At 41.5% G+C, this 11,530-nt stretch overlaps 1 protein-coding gene across 2 annotated transcripts; it reads right to left on the reverse strand.

Annotated features, from left to right (window-relative positions):
- Positions 1-682: 682 nt before the first annotated feature.
- On the reverse strand, positions 683-11,271 carry PCDH18 (protocadherin 18). Of its 2 annotated transcripts, none has more exons than XM_054990661.1 (4): positions 8,403-11,271; positions 7,332-7,417; positions 7,059-7,222; positions 683-1,863 (listed from the first exon to the last, which is right to left on the reverse strand). In XM_054990661.1, exons 1-4 carry the CDS (start codon positions 10,881-10,883, stop codon positions 1,196-1,198), a joined length of 3,399 nt encoding a protein of 1,132 aa, XP_054846636.1. In that variant the 5' UTR covers positions 10,884-11,271; the 3' UTR covers positions 683-1,195. The 2 variants fall into 2 exon arrangements, with proteins under 2 accessions (XP_054846636.1, XP_054846635.1); XM_054990660.1 differs by having other exon boundaries at positions 7,332-7,420.
- Positions 11,272-11,530: the final 259 nt, after the last annotated feature.

Here is an 11,530-nt window from a genome sequence, read left to right on the forward strand (position 1 = left end):
TCCAAGAAACATGGCTTTTGACACATAAAAATCCTCTTTCTGGACATGGGGCATTATTGGGTGGGGATGCCAGTTACACCGATGCCTTTGGAAGAAAATAAGACCAACAATTTTAGACTGGCCTTTAGTTGTTGCCTTATGGATAGTTTTCTTTCAGCTCAGTGTCAATGTTTGCCAAAAGATAAATACATATTTGCATATATTCAAATGACTGAACTGAATTCAAATGACAAAAAATAGATAATTTGTTTTAATTGCAGGGCTAGCCTGACATAACAAGGCAAGAGTGAAAACAGAATTAGGCACAACACATCAAAAGGCATTTTATCTACCAACATTAAACATTAGATGCCGTGAAATGGTAATTGAAATTGAATGTACTAACTCACACTGTGTAATCTGTCTTGAGTCTCAGTGAGAGAGGTGGACTCTAAATAATGTAAATAAATCAATAAAATAATATAGCTGAGGGAACAATACCTGTCTACGTGCTCTGGGAAAGTCCTAAAACACCGGAAAGCTGCCCTCACTCTTAAAGTTTTCAGTTTCATTTTATCTATTTGGGAATGAGACTCCTTATTTGCATTATTGATAAAGCTACCCCTATTTTTTTTCTCTTTCAGTTATATGGAAGAATTGATTAGTCCCAGCCTGAAAACAAAAAAGAACTTATTGGCTGTCAGAGAGTTGAGAATTTTTTATTATAAAAATGAAACATTGCAACAAGATGTTCAATTAGTTATTGAAACTATCATTTGGATAAGGTTTCACCTGTCTGAGTCTGAATCATAACAATTCATTCTGGGGACAGGGAGAAACCCATGGAATACTAAAACCTTTAATCTGCACTCTTTACTTAATTTGCACCCTTGTGCAAAGAAATACTGAATACCAGACACAAATGGTGTCAGGTGCTTATATGTAGGAAAACATGCTTGCCATGAGAGTACAAAAATAAAATTTATTTGTTAAATTACACATAAATATAAGGTACAAATGTATTTTTAAAATACAATTAAAGATAATCACACTTGCATTGTGTACATATGAAAATACAGTATTTTAATATTCAACATACACAGACACATTTATGATAAATGTAACTAATTGGCAATGCCAGTTCTTGTCATTCTGGGTTTCCTTCCCTCAGTTTTCCATAAATATGGAAAATTAATACGCTATGAAACAAACCCCTCTAGTTCTGCCGGACATCTTGTAGAAGCTTGTTAATTTCTGCCACAAGCTCACTGGCATCCATTAGTTCATGTTTCCCATCGCTAAGGTGATTAAGCACATTGTCAAAGTCATCTTCTTCATAATTCTCTGGAATTTCCTCCATGGCAGGCAACCATTTAGAAGATGGCTGAGCCCCTGCATGAGTCCCCAAAGTCAGCCCGTTATTATTCGCAGGGTTTTGGAAATGGGTGCTGGCTGCCCACGCTGCAACCCCTTGGGGGTAACTTACAGTCTTGGCAGGCAAATGTCCTTTCCTGCGCTCTAAGGAGCTAGGAGGATCCATTTCATTGCATTCTGTGTAGGCATCTAAGGAGGGAGGCAATAAACGCTGGAAAACACTGTTCATTTCAGAAAGCAGGGAGGAAGTGCAAAGGTCAGCTGCTTCTTCCTCATTCTGACTATCTTTGCCAAATGTTGAGAAGCTCTTTTTCTTTTCAGATGATTCGACAGGCTGAGAATCATCTTCCAGTACCTGCTGCTGCTGGGGCTGACTTTGCTGGGGCTGAAATTCTTCTCCGGGGATGAACATATTACTTCTATAATCAGAAGATGGAGAGGGCAGTGGTGGCATCCAGCACTGGTCAGAGTGTCCCAAGACTCTGCATTCCTCTGTGCATAACCTCATTGCTGGAATCAAAATGAAAGTGAGAAGTTAGTATCTGTCAACTTAATTCAAATGGAGACTGTATGCCTACAGAGAGAGAACTGTTGTTCTTACCATGTTAGACTTTTGTATTGTACACCACCTTAAATGTCTATAAGTGCACAAGAAATAATCAACATTGGTATACATAATATTTATTATTATTCCCAGCACAGTCCGTGGTATGAGCTTAATCTATACAGATCCATTCAATACGGACCCTACTTATCTGACAGATGATGGCCATGTTTTCAACTTACATTTTCTGCCTTGGAATGCATTGGATATGTTCAAATCTCTTTGACCATACGTTAGGATTTATGTTTGCCTTCTAGGATTGCCAGCCCAAGGTCAATCCCAGGGCTGGCAACGAGTGGGAGACTTACCATGGAGGGGTGCTGCTAGCAATGAGATGATGTCACTTCCGACACAACCCAAGAATGATATCATCACATGGGGTGATGTTCTAGCACTCTAGTACAATGCTAGAGTGCCAACCAACATGACGACATCAATTTGAGGTTGCACCAGAAGTGACATCATGGCAACAGTGTGACACTGTTTGCCTCATCCATTTCCCCCAGCATTTACCCCTCACTGCCAGCTGAGTAGTGGTGGACAAAGCCAGACAGGGGGATCTCCATCCAGAGCAGACCTGACCACCCTGCTGTCTTTATCCCGAAAGAACACTTCCTCCCATTTCTATATTGCATGAAGAACGTTTCTATGAGTGTCCACGGCAGGTGGATGTAGGATGGAGAGCTCTCTTGATGGTGGCTCCCCAGTTATGGAAATAATTGCCCCAAGAGGTTTACCAAAGCTACTTCTATCTCTGCTTTTAGGAATATAGGCAAAACAATTCCTTTCTCAGAGGATATTTATTTAAGTACAATAATTTTAAAAATTAAAACAGTTTTCAAGGTTTTTAAAAATTATCTTAGCAAATTATACAAGTGGTATACTTAGGAGCTTCAGGAAAGCTATTTGTGTATGAGAGGGAGGGGATTTTGTCATCAGCTTGACTCCAACCATTCTGTTCCTAAGAAGGAAGGGCACATTGGAAAAGGACGTGGCAAATTCTCCTGAGTTCCTCTTTCTGCTGTAGACCTCACTTGGCATACATGCCCTGGTTCCCAATGGTAGTATTTCAGGGGTTCAGTGGACTGCAATGGAAGGGGAAAACTGGAAAGTCCTGGTCTGTGAGGTCCATTCCACAAGAATTTACATAAGCTAAGAGCATTCCTAGGTTGGGTATTTCAAAGAATTTTTTGGGGTCTATTGCTTTCATAACATTTTTATATATCTTCTCTCTAAATCAGAGAGTAAATGGACTCATTGCAGTTTGCCAGTTCCACACAATATATCCTGTATTATTCTGGTGTTTTTTTCTATTTCGTTTTTCAGAAAGATTCCAAATAACAATTAACATTGATTTTTATATTGGGACTGCAGTGCTGCTCATTTCATTTGCCATCCAAATTGTATACATCCAATTGCATTCTTTGCATTTAATGCTCCTCCAGGTTTGCACTTGCTTCTGTGTTTTTCTTTGCAGACACTGAGGCAGCTAGGATCCAGTTACTATTACAATGGATGTGGCGAGAAATAGTTGGTTTATTGATGAGCTACAAAAAGGCTGTGTGGAAAGAAGACGGGGACTTAAAAGTGCTGGCTTAAAAGGCCTGCAAACTCAGGATAAAAGATACTGAAAAGTGAGCAGCTGAGGTTATACTCAGAGGCCCATGATTATCAGGGCTCAGTCTGATTGGTGTAGGGTTGCCATTGGGCTGGACATTTCTGGAGGTTTGGAGGTGGACCTAGGAGAGGACAGAGTTTGGTGAAGAGAGGGATGTCAGCAGGGTATAAAGCTACAGATTCCATCCTCCAAAGCTGCAGTTTTCTCAGGGGGGGCTGATCTCTGTCATCTGGAAATCTTTTGTAGTTCTGAGAGATCTCCAGGCCCTTCCTGGAAGTTGGCAATTCTAGATTAGTGCTAAAATGGGATACTTGTTTGTAGGCCTTGTAGAGTCATCTAGTTATTCAATGTTTGAAATAGGATTCTGTAATAGATCAGCTATTAGCCCAGTCTAGCGCACCTGATCTTTTAATTGCCTAAGTAAGCCTGATCTGCCCCAAGGCATTAGACCACCACAGCAGCATGGCTTGGTGCAGTTATACTGGCCTTAACCATCATCTTGCCATGTTAGATTGGAACATTGTCCCAATCAGCAAAATGGCATAGGTTTGTGGCATGAATGGGAATGCCTTCCATGGAATTCCAAAAATATCCCATACATCTGAAAGCTAGCAGCTCTAGCACAGTTCTAACTAAGTACTTCATAACTGGCAGCAACCTTTTAAAATCCTTGTTCTTGCCAACAAGTGCCAAATGCAGGCTGCTTCTACTTCTGGGTCAGCATTATGCACATCTATAAGACTGATCCATTTTTAAGAAATAACGAGAAATATTATCAGCTGAAACATCAAATGATGAAGCACCATAACTATCTTCTGTAGGTAAGATTATTGGGAAGCATTCTGATTCTATGGGTCTACTTTACCTGCTACTGCCAGTGCAATGGGTCAGAGGCAAGAAACTCCCCTTTTGCTGTGGCAGGCCTTAAAATGCCATGCTGCAGGAAATTTGGAGCGCATTGATACTGACACAAGGTGGTCAAATATTACCTTGGCAGCTGTCTGTATCCTGTGCACAGCACAAGGAGCTAATCTCCATTCCTGTCCTGTTGTACTTTCATTCCAAAATAGCACACTTCACAGCACACAGAGCCTGAAATACGGCAGTTACACAATGTTACTGTTGCATCATGGATGCAACCCCATTGTCACCAAGGGGACAGCTTGCTTCTTTCCTGTGGGCCCTAGATTCTTCATACTGTGAGCTCTGCTTCAGTGCCGATAGTTTCAGGTGGGTAGCTGTGTTGGTCTGAAGTGGAAGAGCAAAATTTGGGTCCAGTAGCACTTTAAAGACTTAAAGTCTTTTAAATGTCTATTAATACACTGTTGTTTTAATGTAGACGAATTTTTATTGTATTTTAATATGTTGTTATCCACCCTGAGCCCGCTCATGGGGAGGGCGGAATAGGAATTTGAAATAAATACACTAAATAAAAATAAGGTGCTACAGGATGCAAATCTTGCTTCAGTGCGGAAGCTCTTGGGATCAAACTGTTGGACATTTCTTCTATGGACACTCATATTCATTACTATAAAGCTCTTTATTAGAGAACTGAAACATTTGTATAGTATTTTAATACTCTTATTTAATTCAAAAGAATCTAAAAATAGTGTCTAAAAAGATTCTAGCGAACTTCAAAAAGGCTTGAACTAAGCTTTCTATTTGACGCATTAGCATTGGGGCTGAAGGTTCAGTATTCATCAAATTTTACACCAAGTTGCTTCATTCAACAGGGTATAGACATTGATTGGATTTAGATGGCCTACAGTGCAATCCCACACAGAGTTACACCTTTCTAAATTGACTGATTTCAGTGGACTTAGTAAGGTGTAACTCTGCTTAGGACTACTCTGCTAAATTGGCTTGGTGATTCTGCTACTGTAGTGTTTTAAGAAATGTATCCCATTATTCTATATCTAAAACTCTGGTTAAATCTTCTAAGAATAATGGATGTTCCTTGTCATTTTTACTCTCACCTGCTACCACAGAGACAAACAACTCAAGTTATTCTACAATACCTGGAGAAGAGACTGCAGTATAAACTGGGTTATACTTCTCAGGTGTACAACAATCTCATGCTTATTTGTCCCTTGTATTTAGGACAATAAATATGCTGTGGAAAAGATGTTACAAGAACCAGTTTGTCAGTAGTCATCACACAGAGAACTAACCACAGGTGACAATGATAGGAGCTTACCTCAGCTGACAGCACAGAGACCTTAAAAGGAATATTTTATATCGCTAAATAACTGAATGTAGAAGTAAAGATCCAAAACTGGCTTGCAAATGCCAAACATGAACTGTAATCACCACTCTAACAACTGTGATATCCAGTATTTGAAGCACAGGGGAAAAGGCAGGGGGGGCATTTTGTTTCAAATCAGGCCAGATTCAGTTTAGCCATGGTCCATTCACTATCTTGAAGCATATAACTGATCTGTAAACTATTGAAATGGGTGTTCACAAAATCATCAGCCATTGCCAAGAGTGGAATTACTATAAAAGACAAAGGCACTAATGAATGAATATGGCCTTGTATTCATCAATACCAGTGTAATGCTGCTTTATCCTGGGGTGGTTTTCATTGGTTAAAAAGAAGTGGGATGGTTTTAGGTCCACTTGAAAATAATAATAATATTCGATTTATATACCGCCCTTCATAACAACTTAATGCCCACTCACCACGGTTTACAAAGTACGTTATTATTATCCCCACAACAACTATCACCCTGTGAGGTGGGTGGGGCTAAGAGAGCTCTGGAAGAGCTGTGGCTGACCCAAGGTCACGCAGCTGGCTTCAAGTGGAGGAGTGGGGAATCAAACCCGGTTATCCAGATTAGAGTCCCGCTGCCGTTAACCACTACACCAAACTGGCTCTCAGTTTGGGATGTCATCCTAACCCAACTCAGTGAACTCTGGTGTTAACTAGAATGTATCTGGCATAAATGTGGGCTTTCCTCATTCAGTGGATACCAGTTTCAGATATTCAGCTCCAAGCAGGTTTTACTACTGAATACAACATATTCCAATGCAAAGTACTTAAAGCATTGTAGGTGTGGAATATGTGCATAAAATCACAGAGGTAGAGGTATATATTACATTGCAATTCAAGTACTGGGATTCAAGTTTGGTTCCATTACAAAGCTTAAGATACAAGAATTACTTGTGGCTGTTTGCTTGTTTGGAGAAGGATTTAAAGAGCAACTTTATGGAGATGTGAGTAATACCAAGAGCTGCCATCCAGCTTTGGTCAGATTTTTAACACCAGCCTTCCAAATACACCAGCAGTGTACCACTTTGAGGGGGGGCACTTTGTGGGAGGGGGAAATCACAAAGTGTACCACTTTGAGGGAAGGGTTGTTACAAAGAGAAAGGACAAAGTAAAAAGGCAAAAAGTTTCTTTTTCCCTTGATGTGAACTTGCCTCATTGTGACAGTAAGACAGCAATGTAAATGAACTATTCAACTTTCATTGCATTCTTACCTGCAGGAATTCTCCCGTCTGTAAGGAAAAGGTCACTGAATCCTTCTCCAAGAAGTCTGTCAATTGGAGAATCTCTCCCCAAATCATAATCGCTGTCTCCTGCTTCACTGTCACCACGACCGCTGTCTTTCAAGCTGAACTTATCCATGTCTTGAAGGGCATACCTGTGATAAAACAGAAGTGACATGTTGATTGCATTATCCTTTATTGGCTCATGTAGCATGTGCTCACAGGTGAAAACACTTTCAACATTGATCTAACTTAAACCCTTACCTGTAGCTTCGGGAATATTTGTTTCCTCGAAAACTTGGCCTTGGCTGATACTGGCCTTGATGAAGCATCGAGAGAAGTTGAGAGACCTGCTAAGAAAAAGCAAAAAACACTGATCTCTGGGAACAATATCTACAAATCTTCAAAGAAAACAAATTCTTCTTGTTCCCCCCGCCAACATTTTTTTTAATTAATTGAAACCTATCCATATCACGGTAAGCAGACTGAGCATGGGAAACACTTAACAACACTTCACTAATACCATTTGTTAATTAGCCTCAATATTCAAAATAATTAGTCTGAAGTCTGATCTCAGTTTTGATAACCTGAAGTATTTGGATGGGAATGGATTGAGTTCTGTTGAAATCAATAGCTGACTAAGAATCAGCTTATGTTAAGTGACTTGAGCTGCAGCTCATGCCCTGAACACATTCATTAACATGTTTGCACATCCTATAACACAAGCTGTTACTGCATCTGAAGCTACAATCCCACCAAAATATTTCTAATATTCTCCCTCATTGTTGTGTATTATTTGTATATATAAAAACATATGAAATGTCTAAATAAAAAAACAGAGATGGATGTGTGATTCTAGCATATTGGGAACACTGATGAATAATGTTCCAAATAAAGTAGGATGGAAAGATATTGATTAGCAACAGCAATATAATTAATAAACACTCTGTTTGACATTTAAGTGATATTGCACTGTGCTTTTGAAGAAAATGACTTGCTTTCATTATTCATGTATACATACAGAGTACATGTATCCTAAGGGCCACATTCCATGTTATGTATTTTCTTCACAAAGATCACTTTCTATAGCAAACAATATATAACCCATGGCACACAGGTGCAGCACTGTGTGTGCACAAGGTTTACAAGCACTGGGAAGCTGCAGCCAATCATGGCTTTCTAGTACACAGACGACTACACTGAAAATACAGGTACATGTAACAGTTGACTGATTTCAAGTGCAATTTGTGTAAGCAACATTTTATGTGGAAATTGGCTGTAGAAGGTTCTTTCATGAATGCTAGTGTATCTATATAGTACATCATGTGATCTTACCTCAACAGCAGGAGTAGCGTGTGTGAGCTCAAGAGAGAAATTCTCCAGCACATGATTTGATGAGATGGTCACCAGGCTGTTTAGAGACTGGTGGCTGTGATGGCTTTGACGACTGCTCATTTGTCCTCTTTCTAGTGTTGGTGATGATGAGGGTGAAGCTTTGTGGTGAGCCCTGATTGGTAAAGTACCATTAGCAGTTGGCACAAGAGTAATGTCTCCTTTGTGAATCTGTCTTGATGGCCTTTTGGGATGATGCTGGTATGTGGATTCTGCAACACGACAGTTATAGGATCTAGTGTCTTTTTTCTCACAATTGCATCTTGTAGCAAAGACAACCATGATGACAAGCAGCACTGCACATATTGCTCCTAAGGAGATAATTGTGATCATGGAAACATCTGGGGAGTGGCTAATATAAGGAGCTTCTGTAGATGAAGGCAGGTAAACATATTTAAAAACACTGCATTTTAGAAGTGCTTTGGTACTGAGCTGAGGACTTCCTTTGTCCTGAACAACTACAAGAATTTCCCACTCTGTTGACTTAGCAGACTCAATGCTAACATTGAGATAAATGTCACAAGTTTGTGGGTCCATAATGAAGAGGCTGTCTTCACTACTACTTGCTAATGAGCAGCTTAGCTCTGAGTTCATACCTGAGTCTCTGTCTATGGCTCTTATCCTTGTGATGTGATAGTTACTTTCAGCTTCTTTGGGGATTGAAATCTCTGCTGTGTTGTTGTGCAATACTGGCCCCACAATTACAGGGGCATTGTCATTTTCATCAATGATGGTTAGCACAACTGTAGTATTGCTGGCAAGCTGCTGGCTCCCTCCATCTCTAGCTTGAACCACAAAGGCAATTTGGTTTACTTCTTCATGGTCAAAGGTTCTAAGTGCATAGATTGCTCCATTGGAGGGATCAATAGTCACATAGGTGGTTATGGAACTTCCCAAAATAAAGCTTTCCAAGATAGTGTAAGTCACCTGTCCATTATCTCCAAGATCAGGATCTGTTGCTGTGACAGAGGTGATATATGCACCTGGGGAGTTGTTTTCCAAAATAACAATTTCATATCTATTTGTCTGGAACTGAGGTGGGTTGTCATTTTCATCCACAATTTGGACAGTAAAATGTTTCACTGTAGAGAGACTTGGCGTTCCTCTATCTTCCGCTATGACAGTCAAGCTGTATTCAGATCTCTTTTCTCTGTCCAGAGTGGTATTTGTCAAGATAAAATAGTTATTCTCATAGGTCTTCTGAAGTTTAAAGTGGCCATGGCCATGAAGCTTGCAAACCACCTCTCCATTCAGTCCAGAGTCTTTGTCTTGCACCCTGACCAGAGCAACAAAAGTCTCTATGGAAGCCTTTTCAGAAATGTAAGAAATCTCTTCCTTCCCAGGAGACATCAGATTTAAGTTGATTTCTGGTTTATTGTCATTCACATCAACAACTTTAATGATGATTTTGCAATGAGCTGGGATGGAATTTGGACCCAGGTCCTGCGCCTGAGCATCAATTTCATAAGATTTGGTGGTTTCATAGTCCACTGGTTTCAAAAGGGTCAGCTGTCCTCGTTCAGAATCCATTTTAAAAGTCTCTATAATTTTGGAAGACACATGACTACTGAAGGAGTACACAACTTTACCATTAGCACCCTCATCTGGATCAGTGGCATTGAGGTCAAGGAGCAAAGTCCCAACACGTGAATTTTCTAAAAGCTGAATAATGTATGTCTGTTGCTCAAAAACAGGGCTATTATCATTGGAATCAGAAATGCTGATTTTCAGGATGGAGGATCCAGTTCGTTGAGGCACCCCATTGTCAGAAGCAGTGAGTTGGAGCTCATAGCTGGATTTCAATTCCCGGTCCAATTCGCTAACCACTATGAGTTCTGCATATTTGGCACCATCAGTCCTGGTCCGAACTTCAATAGTGAAGAAATCATTGGCAGACAGCGAGTAGGTGTACAGGGAATTCTCCCCAACATCTGGATCAAAAGCACTATCCAAAGGAATGCGGGTCCCCACAGCTGCACTCTCGGAGATTTCAATAGGGATAAGCGCCCTCGAGAACTGCGGCGAGTTGTCATTAATATCCAGCACTTCCACTTCGACGTGGAAAAGCTGCAGATGTTCCGTCGGTAGAGTGATCACATCAAACTCTATTGAGCAGTTCAAGTTTTTCTGGCAGAGTTGCTCCCGGTCGATTTTCGCCCCTATGCTGATCTCTCCGTTATCCTCACGGACCATAAGCAAGGGAGAGTTCCCCCTCTGCATGGCTCGGAAACGGACTGAGGAAGGGTTCGGCATCCTATACAGAACATCAGCAACATCCTCCGAGAGCCTGGCAATGACCGAGCCCACCCGCTGCTCCTCGTAAATCCTGTACTTCAGAGTCTTGCCCACCGCGCCTCTCCAACAAGCCAGGAGCGTCAGGGCAAGGAGAACTCGAACGGGCATTTCCTTGCTCAGCTGCGGCATCTGGAAAGTCTCCGGATCTCGTCCTCCCACCCAACAAGTTAAAGAGCGGTGCTGCCGGCTTCTTCAAGCCCCTCCAGTCCAGCATGCATCGAGGTCTTTCGGCTCAGAAGATGCCCTTCGATAGCACAGCAAAGTTTCAATTGTCTACCCGCTCCAAAAAAGAAAGTTGCTTACATACATACAGATGGCAGCAGGACTCCTGCACGCATCCCCTTGGCAAGCCGGGCTGCTCTTCTTTCTCAGCCGTGAGATTTGTAACATCAGGGTCTCCTTCCGCCGCGGTTAAAACTCACCAAGCGCTGGGGAAGGGAGCTGAGTGGGCACGGCGGCTCTCGTTGTGAAGCAGCGTCTCTAGCCTGCTCCCGGCTCCACTGCCAACTAAGCGGCGAGATTGCTGACTCTTGTCTAAAAAGCCTGTGGAACTTCAGCACAACTCAGACAAAGCTTTTGCCTGGCTGCATGTGTTCGATCGCTCCCAGCCAATCAGCGGGCTTCCAAATCAAAGGGCGGTGAAGTCAGACAGGCGAGCGGGAGAGGGAGGGACGGCGCCTCCTTCTCCTCCTCTTGCCGTCCCCGTTTGGTGAGTGTAGCCGAACAAAAAGGAGACAGATGAGTGAGGGATGAAGTTTGAATCAATTTCTTGGGCT

The sequence above is a fragment of the Eublepharis macularius genome, chromosome 10 (assembly GCF_028583425.1).
Source record: "Eublepharis macularius isolate TG4126 chromosome 10, MPM_Emac_v1.0, whole genome shotgun sequence".
Classification (NCBI taxonomy): Eukaryota; Metazoa; Chordata; class Lepidosauria; order Squamata; family Eublepharidae; genus Eublepharis; species Eublepharis macularius.